This window comes from Vigna unguiculata, chromosome 7 (genome assembly GCF_037176805.1).
Source record: "Vigna unguiculata cultivar grain cowpea cultivar isolate G323 ecotype 2 chromosome 7, ASM3717680v1, whole genome shotgun sequence".
Classification (NCBI taxonomy): domain Eukaryota; kingdom Viridiplantae; phylum Streptophyta; class Magnoliopsida; order Fabales; family Fabaceae; genus Vigna; species Vigna unguiculata.
Window position 1 is genome coordinate 38987624 of NC_140798.1, and position 23258 is coordinate 39010881.

At 27.6% G+C, this 23258-nt stretch overlaps 1 protein-coding gene across 2 annotated transcripts; it reads right to left on the reverse strand.

The window, feature by feature from the left end:
• Positions 1 to 454: 454 nt before the first annotated feature.
• Positions 455 to 3443, reverse strand: LOC114189911 (transcription factor bHLH30-like). 2 transcript variants are annotated; one of them, XM_085675548.1, is made up of 3 exons: positions 3198 to 3443; positions 2137 to 2742; positions 455 to 1164 (listed from the first exon to the last, which is right to left on the reverse strand). In XM_085675548.1, exons 2-3 carry the CDS (start codon positions 2710 to 2712, stop codon positions 703 to 705), a joined length of 1038 nt encoding a protein of 345 aa, XP_085531674.1. In that variant the 5' UTR covers positions 2713 to 2742; positions 3198 to 3443; the 3' UTR covers positions 455 to 702. The 2 variants fall into 2 exon arrangements, with proteins under 2 accessions (XP_085531674.1, XP_027934437.1); XM_028078636.2 differs by lacking the exon at positions 3198 to 3443 and having other exon boundaries at positions 2137 to 3081.
• Between the last annotated feature and the right edge of the window lie 19815 nt (positions 3444 to 23258).

Below are 23258 nucleotides of genomic sequence, written 5' to 3' on the forward strand. Positions count from 1 at the left end.
TTTTGTGTTTGAAATTCAATATATTATGCCTTGAAATTGTTGGACTGAACTAGGTGATTGTAGACATGGTATGATAAATGTTATGGTTAATTTCCAATGATCTTATTCGGGACTTATCACATGTCTATTACTTTACCAACTTTCCATGGTAACATTTGTAATTATAATGTGATGCACCGGAGAGGGCAATGCTTCAAATCAATACAGAATATCCCAAGCCATAGTTATACTGCATATCCAAGTTTAAGAATATTTTTAATATCTTCTTATAAATACTTCTTTTGTAAACTTAACAACTTATAAAAAGAGAATTTAACAATATTCGATTCTCCAGCTATATATGAAGAACTTATTTTCCAGTGAGGATTTAACAAAGAATTTATGTTCTCACCAAGAAGATTTCCACTTCCCAGATACCCTCCTGGATCAAGATGTGTGAAGAACAAAGAAGACATTTAAAGTAAAAACCCTCCAATATCATTACCTCATTTCTTAACGATGATGATGTTGATGGAGAAGATACATAGAGTAATATAAGATTTTCCAGCACACACTGTTGAAAAGAAAGAAAAGGAAAAGCAAACCACACCCCCAAAAAATAAGCAGATGAAAATATGTAAATATATATAACAACTAAGTAGATAATAATGGTAATCATATAGGCCTTTAATTAAATAAAATTTATAAAGACCTCGATCCTTTCTAGGACATTGATATTATATTGGTCCTTTGTCTCTTAATATTTGCTGAAGCAGACTCATCACCCACGCTCTTCTCCATCACTGCCTTCAGTGCTTCTTGTATTGAGCTAATGCAGTACTGTTGTTGGTGGTTGTGGTCCTCGCTGCCGCTGCTCGAGTCTTCCTCTTCCCCGGTGATGAACAACACGTTCTTCACACGCCCTCCCAGCGTTGTGATCTCAGCTTTAAGGGTTCTTAGCCTCAATGCTTTCAGGGTCCTGATGAGTTCAGGAAACAGATCTGACCTATCTTCACAGCACAAAGAGGCTTTGATCACAGACCTCCCATCTTCATCCGCTTCATCCACCACAGTTAACTCATCAGCCTCCGTAGGAACCGGACTCGATTCTGCTATCAATGAGGTTTGACGCTTCAGCTCCTTCACATGCTGAATCACTTCTGCTAGCAATGATGCTTTATCTGTCTGCAAGAAAGAACAAAACAAAAAGAAATTATGTTATGGATATGATAATAAAGCACTGAAATTAATTGTACAATATGATGGTGCCAAAACAAATGGTGGGGCTTTGGAGATGTTGTTATATGAGGTTGGTAGGTAATGGCGTGATGATTGTGAAATGGAAATAGTGGGTATCTTTGAATGGTGGGAGTGTCATGCAGCATATGATAGAGGAGATGAAATATCGAAAGGGGTATATAGAATAGATAGTGTGTGCGTTTGTGACTGACAAGGGTGCTAGTTTGTCTCTGGCTTTATTCTTTTCATTCTCAAACTGAGTTTGACTCATCAACATCATCCGGCAAGAAATTTCTATGCCAAGCTTTTCCACTGCTAGTTGGTTCCTCTTTATCATGCCAACCAAGCGACATTAACGCTAATACGCTTTTCTCTCATCCTCTTTTATTACTACTACTTTTTCTAGCTCTTCCTCGGAACTACCACACCCACATAGAGACTACTCTCCGAACACATATGCATAATTAAAGTCATTAGTGTCAAGAAATTAAGCCCAAAAGGAGAAACAACAATATCATGAGAACAGATTAAACAACACTAACAAAGCCAAAAAGACAGGTAAAAAAAAACAGGCAAAAACAATCTTTGCACCTCATTTTCTAAAAGGTTATGATATTTTGATTTTGTTGTTTTACTTACTATGCCAAAGTAATAAGTAGAATCTTGCAAAGATTTACAAACCACTCTTTGAAAAGAAAAAAGTCCATAAAGAAAGAACACATTCTTGCACTATTGTTTATACAAACATGTTCTTTACAAGGCGCGAGTGGGAACAACATGAGATTGAGATCTTGGACTTTTGTTGAGATGATTAATTACACATGCAGACTTTTTAAGTAATTCACTATATATTGATGGATACGTGAATTGATTTGAATGAATGAATATTAATCTGGAAAATGAATTAATTAGACTTACTTTGGTTGTGCTAGGCAACAAGCTGCGAAGCTTGGCAAGATGGTTATTGATCCTCTCTCTGCGCCTCCTTTCAGCCTCACTGTGACTCTTGGATGCTGCGAGGGCTTTGGCCTCCATGATTTCTTGAGCAGTCATCTTAGCCAACTCGGTTTGGAGGCCAAAGGGTGCGGAACCGGGTTGAACGACCGGTCCAAGGGTGTCCGATATGATCCTAAGATGGTCAGAAGACGAACCATCATATGCAAACTGAAGAGAATGACCCCTTCGGTTGAACAAAGTTGCATAGGGTGAAGGTTGGGGAGGGACAAGAAAAGGGTCATGCTCTCTCACCGTGTTGAAGGGGTGATGAACCGGATTATGAGGCATAGACCAGGGTTGATGCATGATTTGAGAGACTTCACCAGGGTACATGTTGAGCCCTCCTCTTCCTCCTCCCACTCCTCCTCCTCCACCAAAGATATCATTGTTTTGTTGATGCTGCTGCATCTGTTGCTGAAGGAGAAGCTGGTCTTGATAGGCCTGGTGGTAGTTATTGATCGCTTGAGAAGAACACTGCCCTTGATCTTCCTGTATCATTTCCCTAGGGTCTACAGCCGCTGCTGCCTCCTGTTTTATATGGAACTCTATTGAAGGATAATACAAACTCCAAGGCTTTATATATAACAATATTTTGCTGGAGAGAAGAATCAATAATTAAAATAAAAAATAAATTGAGATTCAAATGTCAGAAAGAAGCTGAGGTGGGTTTGTATTTGTATGTTCTACTGATTTTTGTTTTGTTTTGTCTGATGTGAGTAAGAAAAAGGAGGTTTGGTTTGGAAGAATAAAGAGTTGGGAGAAGTTTGCTTTACACTTGCACAAGGAATAAAAATGAAAAGGGTATTTCAAGAGACAACGTGGGTTGAAAAAAACGGGGGGCCTTTTTTCACACCCGTTACCATCATGAGTATATAGTTTGAGATAAAAGACAGAAATGTGGAAAAAGGAAAGAGAATAGTAAGCATGGTGAATGATGTGTACAATATTAAAATAAATAAATAAAAAAAGAGAGAGCTTAATACCCTGTGAAGTGTGTGATTTGTTCCTTTGTTTCTCTTGTGGTGGTGGGCGGTGAAAGAAAAGTCGAAATGCTTTGGATTTCTGTTTCTGCCTCAATGTCAAATCTCTTTCACTTAGTAGTGTTTTTCTGCCACAAACCTTTGTGCGGGGCAAGGTTACCATCCTTTTACATTCAACAAAACTTTCCTTTTTCCTTCGTGCTTTGTTGCTCTCTTTTCGGTTTCTTTGTTTTTTTTTTTATGGTTCTAATCTTGCAGCCTTCTGCGCACCAACACCCTCTATCATATACAGAGACTGTTTAGTGCTGCTACTTCACTTTCCTTTCTTCTTACGGCTCTCTCTATCATACCTATACATGTATGTATGTAACCATCTATACCTATGTATGTCTGTACTTTCCTTTATCATTTTAGTTACACATGCTTTGTTGTGTGTATATATTGTGAAATTATTAAAGACGCTTTACATAGTTAATTAATAATTCTTTATATTAAATATTACCATGAAATTTATATTTATGGGTATGTATGAGAGAGAGAAAGAGGTAGAGAGAGGGACGGGAAACACAAGCAAAGCGTAGTGAAGGCACACTACACAGATTGTCGACCGACCAACGACCAAAAAGACTGATATTATCATCATGCTTGCTTAACCAACCCTTCTCTTTATTCCATTAATATTACTTCCACTACTCTCTTACTGCTAATTAATTTTCTTAAAGATAACAATTTTAAATTAAATTAATTACTCACTCATTAAAAAGGCACTGATTAAAAGAATTCAAAAAATGTAAGTGCATAATTTTGAAACGCCTCCTCTGTATATATTTTCAAGATTTTACGTTTAACAACATCCTAAAATTACAAGTCATGTCTAATGATTAATAAATGAGAAGAAATCAGCAATGAACAAATCATGCAATTAAGATAATGAATAAAATATTTTTTATGACATTATAGTGAAGATAATAGTAAATAAATTACAAGTAAACAGATTTAAATTCTAATTAATTTTTTAAAAAATTATTAAAAAATGTAATATTTAGATTTTACAATATTTTTCTGTCGGTGTTTTATGAAAATTAATATTATCAGTGCCCTTAATACACCGATCAATATGTTGTAAAAATATAGACTCAATACAATTTATTAACTCATTGAATGTCACAATTTTTTAAAAACTCATTCAATGATTCTTTAACTATTTTATTCAGTACAATGGTTACAAAAACCATGAAACATTTCGCTATATTTGTATGATTTTGAAACAAAATTACATTACAAAGATTTTTAAATATGATTTGCACTATTTTTTTTGGACGGTTGACAACCATTATTCCCTTTTGACACTCAAATACATTAATATTTTATTTAAATAATAATATTTTATTAAAAAAAAATTGGTGTCAAGTAAGAGTTATTTGTAAATAATAGTGTGAAAGTAACTTTTTTTCATTTTTTTTTTCAAAATAATTCAAGAATAGGCTCCTATATGTTAAATAAAAACTTAAGATTTAGAATTTTCGATGACATTATTTCTTGATTTTAAAATTAAACAAAATCAGGTTTTCATAAATTTTCGTTTCTAGAATATAAATTTGGAATATTAAATAATTTTCAAATTATAAATTTAGTGAAAATTTACAAAATTTGAAAGATCATACAAGTTATCAGACTAATGAATGAACAAAATTCTAATTTTAAATATGAAAAGTCTGATGAAAAATATTAAATATGAAATCGAATTTATTTAATTTTAAAAAATAATTTCATAATCATAAACAATATTAAAACCAGTGTGTTAAAAAAATTGAATAAAATTTAAAAATATTCTGTGAAGATACATAAACAATATATTTCTAAAGATATTTTAATACATGCTTATATAGGTTTTAATAATAATTATTTAATTCTTTAATAAGTAAGACCATCTTATATTAAAAAAAAATGAAAACAGGTTTACTTCAAAACTTAAAATAAAAGATTTATTTACGAAATAAATAAATAATTAATAAGTAAATAGTAATAATTTGAAGTAGTGATATTGTAGGGTAGCATTTTAATTTAGGGCTTGGGGTTTTTGGCGTTTCCTTTTCCATGGTACCTCGGTCAAGCCCCCCACGTTCTTCTATACTCTTCCTATGTCCACGCCACCCTTTATGCTTCCCCAAGACCATGTAATCATTGTGTCTTGGAACACACTCTATCCCTCTCTTTCTCTCTCTCTCTTCCTTCCTATGTGTCTTGGTTTCAGCCATAACCTACACCTTTTCAAACCTGTTTATGACAAAATTAATTAACCATGAAAGGATAAACAAGGAAAAACCAATGCCATTTCAAATAATAATGCACTGCATAATTATAGAGTACTGGATCTTCACAATGCCTTCATTTTTACGTGCCATGCTACTATGCTATGCTAGAACTCAAAGACAGCCCAAACTTAAAGTTTAATCCAAACTAAACATCAGATCATTGTCACTTTTAGCATATATTATTACTAGCAACCCATCATCATCTTGCAAATCAACTAAGATGAAATTAATCATTCTTAGCTATTAATTATCTTCTCAATTTCAATAAACAACATTTGGTAAAGAAGCACGATTAATTGGTTCATGGATTCTTCTTCTTCAAAACGCACATTCTCTCAGAACAAAACATAATCCCAATTCTATAGCCTTATATAGGAGTATGATCTTTTTCTTTGGTAACCAACCACTTCTTCTACTTGTTTGTATTTTAATTCAACTTTGATTCTATTTGGTTGACGTAATTGACTTAGAGTTAGGAGACAGCAAAGGGCAGCCAATAACTGTGGTTTTTATAGGACAAAATTATTTTGTTTGTTAGCTAAAATAAATAAGAAATAATTTTTGTGTATGAAAAGAATGCATAAATATATGTCACTTTGAAATGGGTTGGTAAGATATTGTCCACCAGAATGTTAGAACTCGAAAAGGCCACACAACACCGAGGAATAATAGATGTTTCCGTTTACTTTTGACAAGTGGCACAGTTTATCAAGCTCTCCATCTTTATCTTTCTACTTTCTTTTTTTAAAAAAAAAAACTAATTTAATTAGTTACCTAAGAAACAAATTGTTTTGAAGGAGTGTTGACTTTTCAAATTAAATCATTTGCAAAATAGTGTATGGTTGTCACTTTCTACATATCATTTTCAATTTTCCGCACATAATAAATAGTACATTAAGGTTGATAAAAATATTAATGGAATTTTTTGGTGGATGAATTTTTGTGCCATAATATGAAAAGAGTAGCAATATTTTGTTGCATTGCAAAAAAAGAAGTTGAAATTGATTGGTAGTGGTGCATGGTGTAGGGTAATTTAGTAGCCCTAGCTTAAAAGGCAAGTCTTAGATCTCTTGCAAAGCCTGCAAGTAAAATACACGATTCCATAAGCAGTTTGGCCATCAAAAGTTAAACAAAAATCATTAAAGTCTATACACATTTCATTTCCCTATTCAACATTATAATTGCCCACGCATAATCACACACCAATATATATATATATATATATATATATATATATATATATATATATATATATATATATATATATATATAAAATTTATTAAATTTTTTATAAGTATATTCATTATAAAAAATCAGAAAAAAAGATATCCCCATATATAAATCATATTCTTATTTGATTGTTTTTACTATGATGCCTTAAATATACTAATGAAAAAAATCATAATATTAAAAATGATTATAAGAATTCTTAAAATTAAGGTTTAATTATTGATTTAGTTCTTCAATTTTGTTTTTATTTTGATCTTTTTGTTATTTTTTTAGTTCAAGTTAGTTCTTCATTTTCTTAAAAAATTTAATTTAGTTCCCTTATTATTTTTTATTTAATTTACTCCTCATTCTCCTTAACACGATCAAATTTTTTTCTTTTCAATTTAAAACCAAATTAGTAATTAAGTTTAATTACAACTTATATATATATGTTAAAATAATTTTTAAAAATTTATACATCAAATCACTCCACCCGAGTGTAAAAAAATTGAGTATTTAGATAAAGTACTTTGATATATAAATTATAAAAAAATATTTTAATATTTATATATAGTAGTATTATTATTTTTACTTTTATAATAGAAGTTTTATTGATTAAAAGCTAATAATATACATAAAATTAAAAAATTAAAAATATACTTAAAAATATCATAACTCATAGCATATAATAAAAATATATTTAAAATAAAAAAAATATCATATTTTGAATTTAACAATGATAAATAAAATTTAGTACTTTAAAGATCTCATGTCAACTAGTTGAATATTTAAACTAATTAATTTTGTTGGAGTAGAGGTCGATTGAATTGATTGATGTTGGAAAAACAACAAAATTATTTTTTATCATGTTTAGTATATGATTTTGTTGAAGAGTTTTCATGTTAAAGTAGGTCTATGAAGTTTGATTTGTCATTTTACTATTATCTTGAGCATAAAAACTTATTTTAAGAAAATTATTTAAAATATGTAATTTTGTAATTAAAATAAAAATGATAATATAATTAATAAAAAAATGGTTGATAACTTATTGTTACACTAACTTTGATAGAGTGTTAGAAGTGACCTTTATGCCTAATTCAATCCCACAAAATCAACTTATAAGGTGAGGTTTGCATCCCACTTATATGTTGTGAATTGGCCTTATCTCTAGTCGATGTGGGACTTCCAACAAAGTAACCAAGGAAACTATCCTATCATCAATAATGAAATTTATTCATTTTATTTTCAATGAAAAATGATAAAAATTCATTATTATATCTTAAAAATTCATTGTTATAATACCTCAACCCATATACAAAAAAAAAAAAATGTTTTACTTTCCTTCACCATTACCCACATAAAGTAGTATCTTATCATCATCACAAACTGAGTATAAAAATAAAGATTATAACGATATATACACCCAAGCAAGAAGCAAACCCTTCATGGCTATGATTTGAATACAAAGCTTAAACATTCTCCCCCAATAGCATCATTTATCCTGCAAAAGATGAAGTCGCAAATACAATGCAAAGAGCTAATTCCACAGTACTTTTGATTTAAACCAAACCAAGGCTATAAAAAATAGTGGGTGGAGTCCAAAACATGAATACCAGAGTGTACAAATAATACTACCTCTAACCAGTGACAACATACATCAAGCACAAAAGCTATATCATGGAGAGCTAAAAAGTGATAAACCATCCCAAAATCGAAACTTTTAGATTGAGAAGAGGCATGTAATTGGACTTAAACATCAGTCAAGATAAGAGAATGTTGCTTATGAATGCTTATTGGTGATCCAAGCCCATGCTTTAGTTTGAGCAACATAAAAACTTCTTTGTTATACATATCGTTTATTAATGTTACGGATTAGTATATGTGACAGTCATTCTTGAGACCGACTCTAGTGACCAAACCGATGTGACAAGAAGTAGCATTAGGGGTTAATTCAAAGATTACCATGCTAAATAAAATTAGAAGGTTGTTGAGCCCTTATCAGGTCCTCGTAAAGGTAAAAGTGTATTAAGGACCTGAAAAATAAGGCATGTAGATGAGATATTTAATATATTTTTAACTTTTCACAATTGTTGTATTCAACTAAACTAAATAGTTACCGTAAATATTTGTTTAAGCTTGAGAATGCATAGATAATTAAATAGCAAAAACTTAATAAAAAAAGTATACAATTTTTTAATACTTAATAAAAGAAAATCTTAATTAAATACTTAAATTTATTAGAAACTTAATACATGATTAAATCTTTAAATTATTGTCAAATTAAATTTACACGTGTCATAATATTTTAAATAAAAAAAATTTTTGGTGTTTATTCTATTTTCAACGTCTACTTACCATTACATTAAAACAAAATACATGTTTTTGCGATTACTTCGAAACGTATGCATATACATATTTTTTTCTTGTAATAGTAACCTTAACGTTGTTACACTAGCACTCTCTTTCATGCTATCCAAAGAATGCAGGACATTGTGCATCCTTAAAAAGTCATTAATATTAAAAGGACAATGATATGATGTAGACATTTTGAAGAAACCACTATGTATGTAATGTGTTCTAATGTTTGTAAGAGAAGTTTAAGTAAATGTGTAACGTGTCAAGTTTGAATTGTTTTTAATTGGGATGTTTGTTTCAATCTACAATTAAAACTGTCTTACTTACTCTAATTAAAAAAAAAAAAAAACATGTGCATATCCGGTGAGGAGACTTCAAGTTTTATACTTCATAGAATTATGTAAGAAAAAAAAGTGTGTGGATATACATCATAAGTTTTTCAAAACCCTCCCCAAACTTATTGATCCTTAATAGAAAGAAATATTAGAAAAGTGAGAAGAACGAATTTATTCTCACCCATTTCTCTTTATTATATAAAAAAATTCATCAAAATGAATAAAAAATTTACCACTCGACGAATTTATCTGAAATCAAAATAATAGTCATTGGATATGTTATCGATGAAATTATTTGTCAATAATACGTATTTTAATTTATTAATAAATTTATTTAACAAATTTTATCGATAAAAAATTCTGTCAATAATTTAAATTCTTGTATTGAAATCAATGAGTAATAGTTTATAATTCTATTGAAATTAAAATATTAATGAAGTGAAGTTATCTTCGTAAAACTTTTTATTTACTTTTTGTTTAAATAAGAGAGTACCGGCCAAACATTAATTTAAGCATTATTCTTCTCCCTTTTAAACTTTTTTTCCCCCATATGACATAATTAACCCTTGTTGAGAACAAAATTACTGGGTGAGTAACAGAAGTAGATGAAACATGAGATTTTAATTGCAAGTACACACAACCACATTACTATGTCTCCTCTCAGGCCTCCTTTCACTATTTCTTTAGGGAAAGAGGCTTATCTTTTTTCTAAATTAGGTCAGTCACTAGGCACTGTTTTCTTTTCTTTCTGCAAGTTACTATTAATATGCTTCAGCATGGAACCCCTCTTTTAAGCTTTTCTTTTTTATTATTATTATTATTATTTCACTTAATTATATAATGTTTTTGCTGTAGGGAATGGAAGCTTAGAGAGAAAGGGTAGTTGTTTTCTAGGGCACTTTTGTGGTCATCACACGCATGTCTGCTTCGGTCCCATTCTTCTTAGCTTTTTATGTTCCATCTTTTTATAATAATTAAATATACCTTTTTATATGTACATGTTTTTTATTCCTCGATAGTTTTGAATACAGTGTTAAGAATTTAATTTTAGAATGAAGAAGCCTATTCAAACATTTGATGATAGCTGCAGCACCACTACCAATTCCATAACCCACGAGAAGCTCCTCTGAGTGGAGTTTATGATGACATCAGTCCCACCCTGTCATGACGTGTGCTCTTTCAATCTTAGTGCCTATGCCTTCTTTACTTATTCTGCTCTCCAGCATTCACAACCAACTCCACCAATCACTCATCATTCAACATTCTTCCCACCCTTTCCTATCAACACAACATTCATGCATTTTTATTAAAATACAAAAATTTCTAAGACTTGAAAATTTTTTATTTGATTGTGTAAGTTTCATATTAAATAAAAATGTAAAATCAAATATTATATACAGAAAAAAAGTCTTAAACATATTATTTTAAGATTTTGAGTCAAAGTAATACCGTGAACTAAACTAATGTCTTATTATTATTACATTTTTTCTTGACAGATTTATCATCAAGTTTCTTCACAGAGTGAAAAAAATATGTTTTGAATTTTTATTTGCAATATCTAGGTCGGTAGACAGGTGGATTGTAGTAATATTTATAAATTATCAGGTTGTTTATTAGAGATTCCTTATTAATTAAACTAAAGTAATTTATAATATATATATATATATATATATATATATATATAGTTGAATGTACATTTTATCTTACAATTCTATTTTATTGGTTTGAATTAGATTTAAAAAATTAATTTCTTAACTTTGATTGATTTTGCTGTGATTTGATTTTTTATATAATTTAAAAAAAATAATACTTTAACAAAGTTTTATTTGATAAACTTTGACAAATAACCGTGGTAAAAAAAATCTTTAAACATTATTATTTTATTCTTGTAACTTCAATACACAAATAAAATATTATTTTATTTAGTAACTTTGTTATAAAATGTTCGTCAAAAAGTTATTTATGAATTTAAAATTTTTTACAAACAAATTAATAACGCATAGTTGGTACTCGAGCTATGAGAGCACTAGTTTCAAGTTTCAAGTTTCAATCAAAGTACATCGTTTTGAGAGGCAGTATTGGATGGAAATTTCTTTGATTTCTCGTTACGTGAAAATCTCCATCTTACCAAATGATGATTAGAGTTGCTTGATTACAATTAAAAAAAAAACAACAAAATTGGGGTATGAGCAGCATTTTGACAAACCCATATCATATAAGATTTTAGATGGTGTGTGGTGTTGTGCTTATGATTCTATGCAGGATCCATACTGGCATTAAGAGTGATAGATTAAGTTCATGTTTTAATCTCCTTTATTATTATACTTTTTTCTTGTAATTTGGTGGACAACAATTACGGGAGACAAAGATATATGGGTTAGATTTGTTGTTGTTGTTATTTTTTTCTTTTTTTCTTCCTACTTTATTTAATTTTTGTATATGGGTTGGGGTAATCATATTGTCCCTATTAATATATTTGTTATTGCTGATAAAAAAAAAATATAAGATTTTATATTTATTTCTTTTTTATTTTATTGGTTGGTAGCAATTTTAATTGGTCATTAATAAGAAATGTAGGTAGCCAAAATGAAGCAGCACTAAGCGTGTATTTATGATGATTGCTTGTTCTATGTGATCGTATCATGTTTATTTAGTTTATCAAGTACATTCTTATATAATCTCACTCGAGATCAATTAATTCAGCGTGAGCCATCTTCGTTGAGCACAAAACCAGTAATGATGTTAAAACAAACTTTACTAAGATACTTTTCTTCCTTTCCCAAAAAATATTGGTATGATCATGACCATGTGGCAAGTTTGAGCAGTGCCACTTATATCATTCCTACACTCATAATTACCTACTATTCTTCAACTGTTTTGTATTTGAGTTTCATAAATACAAAACACTTGAACAATGGATATCCGGTTATGTGTCTCCATTTGCGTTTCGTACATATCAATAGATATACGTAACCTTATAATAGTAGTATACTGGTTTGTGGTGGAAAAGAAATGTTCAATGGGTAGTTTAAATATTATCTGCCACCAACCACGCACAAAAGGAAAAAAAGGATAAAAGGTACCACTTGATATATTTATGACAAAGCATTAACATGACTAAATAATATGTACGAGCCAGATTATAACCCTGAAATAAAAAAATAAAAAAACACTACTCCTCGTTCACATTACAAAAGGGGAATGCGTGTTAAGAATAATGATTGTATAGAATTTTTTATAAATAACATTCTATAATTTACTATTATTATTACTACGTACTTTTTCACTTTCTTTAAATAACATTTAGTTTCATAGTCATGTAGAGATTTGATAAAATGTGGGAAGTTGAAATTGAGATTTACTGAAACAAAATTAACATTGATTCTTAATTAATAAAGATTACGTTGAATAATGGGACATTGAGATGAGGTAGCTGCGATTAATTGATTTGATTTGATGAAAACACAATCCACTCCAGTATTACTGGTCTAGTCCAATGTTTGTTTCTTTGCTTTTGCTTGTGAGCTACAACTAATTATTATTATATATATAATTGATGTTGAAGAAATAATTAAGCAAAATAGTAATGATCAGTGGAGCTTCTAAGCCATGCTTGTTTTTCTCAGATGCATGTGTTACACTCATTACCTTAGTGCTGGTCAATTCAAATTTGCTTCCTTGAATCCTCAACTAGCTTCTTCTTGTAAGAGAATTGGAACTGTAATAGCAGACCTGCACCATTCTCATTCTCTCAAGAGTTCAGACTTTGAATTTTCTCTCAAAACATTTTATCGACTCTTTAACGTACAAATTAAATAACTCTAACACGCAGAAGTTAATCAAACCCACCAACTCTAGCCAGATAGTACTATATTATATATATTCCTGAACTGATGAATATAATCTTGACCATTGCTCGTCACGTAGCAAGAAAGTAAATATTAGGCATTATTGGATGTTCAGTTTGGTTTGGTTTCAATATATAGCAATCGAGGATTCCATTGAAGATGCACGTGGTCCCAATGAAACAACTAATGTCCACATCTTATACATTCAACATATCCTAGTGTTTGTGTGTGTGTGTGTGCCATAAGACCTAAGCTTTTATACTATCAAACAAGCACTTCAAAGTTGTGTGTATATATATACATATATGTAAATGCTATATAACTTTTGTTCTCTTTTTACGTAAGGTGTAGTATCGCCTTGAATCAAGATGCTTCCATTTGTTCATACATGCATATATCTTTAATATATGAATTAAAAAACCAGAAACTTGTTTTCTCTTTCCTCTTTTTCTTCGACTCAATCGGACCCATATTGAGTCAACACTTCAGTAAATAAATCTTGTTACAGTACTGCTTAATAAGTTAAGTAATGTGTAAGAAAATAATATTATATAGGGTGAAGTAGCCGCAATCATTTCATAGTAGAGAGTATTATTGCCCCCACAAGTAAGTTTTCATGAAGATGGTTCACAATATGAATGAAAGCCATGTATCTAAAAATTTATGCATTGAATCTTTCCCCTCGGGAATTTCCCACATTTGCAAGCTGAATACTTCTCGTTTTAGATACAAACTATATATGGCATTGTTGTAGATCATAACAAATCAAAATACTTATATAGAATGTCGGTGAGAAAGATTATGGTATGGGAATCTACTTGAATTTGTAGAAACTCCATGGACTCAACTCCTAGAATTGAGTAGTAAATTCGAAAGAATAACCTTCACATGAAAAAAAGAAATTAATTATATCATATCGACTTAACATTTCAATACCGGTAGATACTAATTTTATTATTTTAAAATAATTAAAAAGTTTAGTAATACACAACTATTATATAAGTTCAAACCACACTAAGTAAATAATTTTATAAAATTAAAAAATATAAAGTTTTAAGGATAACAACTAAAAAAAAATCAAGTCTATGTTTTTAATCCTTTAATGATGTAATTTCATACTCACCGGCCCAACCACGACCACAACCACAATCAAGACCACAACTATGACCATGAAGATATGAATCAGAAATATTATTGCTTTCACTTTTGAGAATGGAGTAGAATCATTTGAGCGGGTCTCATGATTTTTCATCAAAAATTTCATTGTTTTGTTCAACCATAAAAAGACATGAAATAAAGGAAAATTATATTATAACTCCCATTTTTTTACTCTCATTTGTTACTTCCTAACGTGACTTAGTGTGGGTCATTGATTTTGTCAAAGGATAAGATAGTGGTACATTAATCAATGACTCACACTAAATCACGTTAGGAGGTAAAAGATGAAAGTCAAAAGATCAAAAAATGGATTCTTAGCATCATTGTCCTTAATTAAATTAAGAATATTTGTAAAATCTTTTTTCACAATATTATTATTACAAGAGCAAATTAATAGCTCAAATGTTTTATTTATTTCTTTAATGACATCACCAACATCCATTACATCTAGATGTATTTCAACATTTAATATCCAAGTAATTCTTCTATGTAATATGAGTAATTATATTAAATCAATCAATCATATTCATCCATCATATGAATAATTATATCAAATCAGTAGACAACCATTAACTCATAACAAGTCTTATAAAAAATAAATATATCTCGGTCTAAAGATCTGATTTTAATTTAACTTAAAACATGTCAATTTGCAATAGTTGTGAAAGTTAAAATAAATATTTATTATATATGTTCAAAATAAACTTTAAGGAACACAAAACCTATTTTACTCCAAAATGAATTTAAAATAAGCAAAAAAAAAATAATGTATATTAAAATTAATTTATGTTTTATGCGTTTTAAGTTTTCTTAGAAGTTTTCCTTTATTGATTTTTCTCTATAAAATAAGGTATATAAGTTAAAAAAATTTATTTGTTTTATTACTCTTGAATTTACCATATTTATTAGATCATAATTTTGATGGTATCAAATGCTTTATGTTCATGCTTAGAAATATCATGCCAAAATAATACTAATCATTTAAGAGTACTAGTTAAAGTTGGGTGGGTTTCAATAAGTTTTTCCAAACTTCAGTCAGCATAACTTTGGTGGGAAAACTGTCATTCAAAAATATCTTGGAATGGAAAAGAAAATTGTATTTTCAAAACAAAATTATTTTAACTTTAAATAACTTGTATACAATATTAAAAATCTATATCTAAATTGAAAATTTTACATTAAGTAAAAAATGAAAAAAAAAATTAAGATATAAAAAAGAACTCACAAACAAAGCTTTGAATCAAAAGTTATATATACTCTCTTATAAGAATTTGATTCATATTGCATTTTTTTTTCGAGTCTATTTTTTTAGAAAAAAAGCTCAACTTCTTATGAAAGTTGTTGCCTTGATTTTTTTGCTAGAATGTTAAAAAGAAAAAGAAAATGGAAAAACTAACCCATCAGAGTCGCAACAATTTATTGGTGATATTTTGTTAGCAATTTAAGCATACTGCATATTGGCAAAGAGAATCGATCTGAAATAATTTTGGGAAAGTTTTCCTCATTCTTTGATGCATTAGCATGACCTCATGTCCCATAACTCAAAAGATTCAATTATGGTCTAATGTTAAGCTTAAACAAATAGTTTTACCCATTTCTAATTATACTTAGGATACAATAATTTGACTTTGACTATGATTATTATTTACAAAGTCAACCCTTTTGTAATAATTATGACAATGGATTAAAGTTAAATCCTTGGTTTAAAATTGAAGAAAAAGAAGCGCAACTACTTATTCAATCGATAGTGTTCAGCAGTAACATTTTTACTTTTTATTTTCAAAATTTTTAAACATGAATTGAAGTGAGAGATTCTAATACACCATAAATTGTTGAAATTTAATGTTAATTGGACTTATGAGAAAACTACATCCTTATGCTTCCTTTATACTAAACATACTTTTTAAATGTTATTTAGTATTTTATTTAAATTATTTATGTATATTAAGAAAGTTAGTTAATCCAGTTACTAAAATATAGTTTGTCAACTATATATATATATATATATATATATATATATATATATATATATATATATAAATTACCTTTAAAGTTATTGAGACTCATCATCTCTTATTGAATTTGTAGATATTTATTTCATCTGACAATCAAGTAATCATACTAATTTATAGCACTTGTGGTAAATAATTAAAGATATTTTGGCAAAATATATATATAATTTTTAAAGAACAGATTTTAAAAAAGTTATATATAAGGACAGAGGCAATAAGAAAAAACTATATCTCTATAATATCTAAGTAAACTTTTATAGCAAATATTTATTAGTCAAATCACCGAGTGGAACATTAATTATAGTCAAAGAACAACACTAAAGAGTATTTGAAGAACTAATTTTAGGTTTTGTGCTTAATAAAAAATTTACAAGTTTAGCTACCAATTTTAACTAAAAAAAATTGGTTATTTCAAAGTGAAATAACTACATACTACCTAAAAAATTTATTTCCAAATTGACAAAATTTTGAAACTATAAGAAAAAGTCAAAGTTATATTTCGGCTAAAATATTAAAATTTTTCATTAATTTAATATGATAACTTATATTTTTAAAATATTAAAAATGTGGAGATAGTATATCAATTAGAGATAAGACTAATTTATAATATATAAGTTAGTACAAACCTTACATTACAAGCTGATCTTGTAAGATTAAATTAGACTTAAATTTACTTCTTAATATAATATCATTGTAGTGAGTTATTGTTTATCCTAATGAGACATGTTGTTTATTTGATCTATTGTGTCATCCTTTACTGAAAGATTAGTTGTTTGTTAGGTTTATAGATCACTTATTAATGTCTAGTCATACACTGGAGAGCATGAACAGTGTGTTAGAGACTACATTAACCGGATATAAGACTAATTTATGATATATAAGTTCCTAATCTATTTGTACAGATTCTATTATTTTAAAAGGGTTAGGACATAAAAAAGTGCTCTTTTTAATTCTATTTATTTTTTGTTGATAAAAAAAATTACAATATATAAATAAATACAAATTTCACTTTATAAGGCTTTATTATAAAATTAAATTAAACTTAATCTACTTCTTTAATATAAAAAACTCTTAAAAAGTATTATTATTAAAAAATCTTAAATATATGCTAAAAATATATTAAAATTGTTTGACAACTTTTTGTCCAGATCTGTTGGCTTTTCGATTAATAATTTTGTAGAGAAATTCCCAATACACAAGCTTTGACAAAACCCTTATCTCTTTTCTTCGTTGAATCTTCCTTTACTTGTATGGTTTAGTTTCGATGGAGACAAACAGCAAGGAATGGACTGAAGTAGTTTTGGGAGCTTAGGATTTTTGTTTACCACAATTTTGTTGGTTAGCTTCACATTATATATGTTAATTGTCTTCCTTGTGGTTCCAACATTACTGCAACTAATTATGTGTAAAATTATATTCTATCATGAACAACGTAAAATTGTTGAACACCAGTCTTTTAACCCTTGTGAAATTACGGGATTTTTTTAGAGCATAATTTAATATTTGTTAATTAAAACAATATTATAACGTATAAAAAAATAGTTAAATACCGTATTTGAATTAGAATTATAATAATAAAAAAAATAATTAAATAATAAATAATAAATAATAAAAATCAACATAAAAGTGCATATATTAATTTAAATTGTCATTATTTTTTTCAGAATAATTTAATGTAATATAATGTGTTTATGTTAAAACATATTAAACAAATAAATAAATTGGAGGTTTAGCGACAGTTACTGATAGATCTGGTAATATATATGCTACTTACTTGGTTTAGCCACCACTCTGTTTACCTTAAACCACATGCTTACAACTATATCGTTTGCTTTTGTTTTCGGTTGGTCCAATGCTGATATCTTATGTGTATGTATGTACATATATTACTCACATCTAATTGTATAAGTAGGAGTGACATCGTAGATTCACAGAAAAACATAAATATGTTGATCAGTCTATAAACAATAATTATTTTTTTATCAACATGTTTTTTTTAGATAAAATAAATCTGAACATCAGGAATAGAAAAAGCATTGCAACATGGTGACAACTTTTGTTGGATTATCCCTCCAAGACTGTAATGTGTGTATGTGTGCAGGAGAGACGAGAGTGAAGAGTTAAGAGTGGAAGAGTGAGGGGTGTGGCAGGAGAAAATAAGAAATAAAGGATAGCAAGAGATGAAGTGTAAAAGAAAAAGATAAAACAAGGGCTTCTCCATGCCCTCTAAACACTTCTTTTGTACCCAATTTTTTTTTTTTTAAATTTTCATTTTATCCTTTAGTTAAAACTAACTATATTTTTTCTCTCTCTAGTTTATCTATTACAATTTTTTTTTCTTAATGAATGTCAATATATGATGTCTTGTTTTGTTCTATCGATGTCAATATTCAATATAATATTTTTTTATTTACAGATGTCAATGTTTGATTAGCATATATTAAAAAATTTTATATATATATATATATATATATATATATCTCGAATGTTAATATTCATAAATATCATAAATATAAAATAAATATATAATACTAGATGTTAGACATTTATAACGACCAAAAATTAAAAAAAATAAATAAAGTATCAGAATGTCGACATCTGTTTAGAAAAAAAAAAACTTAAAAGTGGATCGGTTAGAGAAAAAAAAAATAGTTATTTTAATCGAAGGATTGAGTGAAAATTTAAAAGAATTTTGTAGATGCACAAAAATGTTTGAAGGTGCGAGTAGAAACCCAAACACATAAATATGAGAATAAGAAAACCCGTTTAAGGCTCACTACTCAGATATACTTATTTTGGGCTCTGGGCTATTATTCTTTGGATATTCCGGAAAGCAAAAGTCAGGGTGTGAGAAGAAATTTGATGGGTAGAAAGAAACACTCTAATCTTTTTGACACTTAAATATTCTCCAAACCCATTTCATTAATGTATTTTTTTTAATCATATAATTGTTAATATTTTGTTAACTGCCCACTCCCACCTTGTTTTTTTTTTTCCAATTATTAGCATTAATGTGTTGACTCCTACTATTTAAATTAATATATCAAAAGTGCTTAAAATAAAGAAAAAAGGTACTCCAGGAAAAATCCCTCTAGATACAAATATATGAAAAAATATTATAATTTAATTAAATATAAGCAAATTTCAATTCTCGAAATTTTGATTAATATTATTATTTCAAAAATAAACTTAAACATAATTACGAATAAATAATCGAGTGATTTAAGAAAATTACTTTCATGAAAGCAAGAACATTAAATAAACTCAACTAATATTCTTAATTAATATGAAAATAATTAATTTTTCTTATAATTAAGATGAGAGATAATGCTTTGAAAATTGAGAAGCTAATTATGTTTGAATATACGAGCCAAGAGTTGGGCTTTGCAGAAACAAGCTAAACAGCCCAGCAATGCGGTAGCCGGATCCGTTGTCCAGATTTTTCTTTTCCAACCTTTTTAACGACGACATAGGGTAGTTTGTTTCAAAAAATATTGAAATTTTTTGAATAAATTATTAAAATTGTCAAGTAATAAGATTTTAAAAGTTAAACGATAGGTTTAAATACAAATTTTTTAAATATTTGTTAAAGGTCATGTTTGGCAAAAATATTTCTTAAAGGGCATGTTAGGCAAAATATTTGTTAGCTTCAAATCCTAACATTTTCTAGTTCTGTTTTCAGTGTATATTCTTAATTATGTTAGTTTAATAATAAAAATTAAAAATATTAATTAATAGAACTCGGATAAGAAAGAATATGTCAGATTAATAAAATTAGACTTTTCAACACCTAATTTTATAACGAAATGTATTTCATATTTCATAGGAATATTTTTGTTTTTTCTAATCAGTGATTACTTATTAAAAATAATCGTAATTTACTTATATGTTTATAATTTATTTTCTATATTAATTTTATATTATAATTTTGAATGATGGTAAATCATTTATTTTATAGTATATCATAAACAATAATTTAATTTATAAGCACCAATATTTTGATTTAGATATACTTTATGATACTTTATTAATATTTATCAACAAAGAATCTAATTTACAAAACAATACTACTTTTTATGATGATAATAATTCATTAATTTTTATGTTGATCACTTTAATACACATTATTTGAATTTGGATTCATAGATAACAATCATATATTTGTCATATTTTTAAGAATTATCGTATATTTTTCAATATATATATCATATATTGTATATCTTATTATTTTCAAAAGAAATGTATCGATTCATCGGATACCGGTCATATCCGATATACACGTATCATATCATATCTGTGCATCTATGATACTTTTTTTTATATACATAATTTTTATTCCCATTTTACCTTTTATTTTATAATTATTAAGTGATTTTTTAAAAATTACAATTGTTAATTGATTTTTTAAAGTAACTGTTATTTTGAAATATTTTGTATAGAATGGTCCATGTTATTTTTTTTTTATATTTATGATTTTCTACTACTAACAGCTTCTTACTATTTTCTCATTATTTTTTTATATACTAAATTAATCAATTCACATATATTATTTATTTATAATATAATATAAATATTTAAAAAATACAGATACAAAGATGACGGTGCTTGTGTTTACTATTTTTATATAATATTAATTAAGACAAATATTTAAAAATTTAAGACATAAATACATATTTAAACCCTGAGTCAAAATTATAGTAAAGTTTGAATTTAAGAGATTGCAAACAAAATTACCAACATCAGTGGACAATAAATAAGTGAAATTGTACATTCTTACAATTTTAGTTTAAAAAAAAATATATTTCATGTACCATTTTACTCTTTATTTAAAGGGGAAAAAAACTCTTTAGAATTTGTGGATTTAATTTAGCAAATAAGTATATGATGTATTTTTGGTAGAATAATGGCTTGTATTATGAACAACTCTAAATAAGAAATTTACAAGGATAATACACTCTATAATTTATTGTTTTTTTATTATAAAAAGGTAAAACTAACATAGGAAAACCTACGTGAAAAGAAGTAGAGTGATAAACTTCTAAAAGAAAAAAATTAAGATCAATAGACTCTTTCCTTGTATTAAAAAAATATAACTATACTCTACCTCTTCTCTAACTATTCTTCGTTTACCTTCCTCTCTCGAATTATCTCTTTTATCTCTGTTCGTGAAATTAAGCAATTACTACTACTTGACATGTAATTGAAAAGGGGTTAATTATTTAATTAAGATGTAAATGATTGTTGATTTTGCATGATAATGGAGTATTTGTTAAGATAAAATGCATTACGAGTTGCATGCATTATAATGAAATGTTTGACTACACGTAAATTTATACTGCTTGGTAAAGATATAATTATTTCTTACAGCTAAATCTTGGTGAATGCCGATGAATGTTAGCGTATTCGGTAAAACTTATGACATATAGAACCTTTAATTAGGATAACATCGGTCGGCAGATAGTATCTATTCGCAACTTGATTTATAATAAAAAAATTTATACAATACATGCTTTGTTTTATACGTAGGTATTCGTTTAAAAAATATCTGCGAATATTTTAATATTTGCGGTACCCGTAAAAATATATAAAAATAGATATTTAAAAAAAAAATAAATTAAATTTAAATAAAATTATTATTTTTTTAATAAAATATAAATTAAATTAATATAAATTTAATTAAATCTAATAAAATATGAATTAAAATTTAATTTTAATTAAATTTAACTTACTAAAACATAAATTTAATTTAATTTTTATTTTTTTGCAGATAACGGATACCCACAGACACAAATAGTATGCTAACCTCACCCGACTTGTTTATAAATAGGTATTAAAATAACCGTTATCTATTACTCGCAGGTAACAAATACCCACATATACCAACTATTCGTCACAAATTTTATTCGCAGATATTTACGGACACAACTATTTTTGCCATCCCTACCCTTAACCGTGTAATGGTAGTAGTTAATTTGGTTCTGACCTTAATTTAGTTAATATTATCATGAATTCGAGTGAGTTGATGTTTCAAAAATAAATAAAATTGTTTAAAAATTCATTCATAAATAAATAAAAGATCCATAAATTTATTATTTTATTATTTTAGATTGAGAGTTATTTTCTAATTCTTTATATAAAGTTATTCATAATTTGTTAGTATCGAATTTTCTTGTATTTTCTTTCAAAAAATAATGTGCAATCAAAGTTAATTATTAAATTGTTCGAAGATAAAGACTTTCTTTCAAATGGCACACTTTAGACTGAAATATTATGAACAAATGTTGAATATCACTTAATAAGAGGTTAAAAATGAATTAGATTTAATGACATCTGTTTTCAAGGCTTTTTGTGTTATTATTTATTTTGGTTTATCAACCCCATAATTCATCAACAAATTTATATAATAGATTATGATATTATTTTTAAGCCAAAATCTTACAATAAGTTTTCTTATATTTTCTTTATATATTACTCAGTATTGTTAAGAGTTGTTCCGAGCCAACCCAAGTATGTACATATGTACATTCTAATACATCTGAGCTCGGTCATATAGACGTACATGCATATAGACGTGCATTTCAGTATATATTAACTTAGGCAAGAGACATACAAAGGTACATCCCAATACAATACATATGGACTTAGACATATGTATTTAAGAATATAAGACTATTTAAAAGTGCATTTAAGAATACTGGTAGCACAAGGAAATGTAACGATAGTTACGGTTACGATAAGACATGCATGGGAAAAGTATTTAAGTGTCCAAGGTAAGGGAACTATCTTTACATTCATATTTTACTCATCCCTAGAAAATATTACTAACTTGAAC

Coding starts and splice junctions, on each gene's coding strand:
- LOC114189911 (XM_085675548.1), bottom strand. CDS start 2,712: ATGATACAGGAAGATCAAGGGCAGTGTTCTTCTCAAGCGATCAATAAC. Junction 1,165..2,136: donor TGTTGCCTAGCACAACCAAA/GTAAGTCTAATT, acceptor TCTTTCTTGCAG/ACAGATAAAGCATCATTGCT.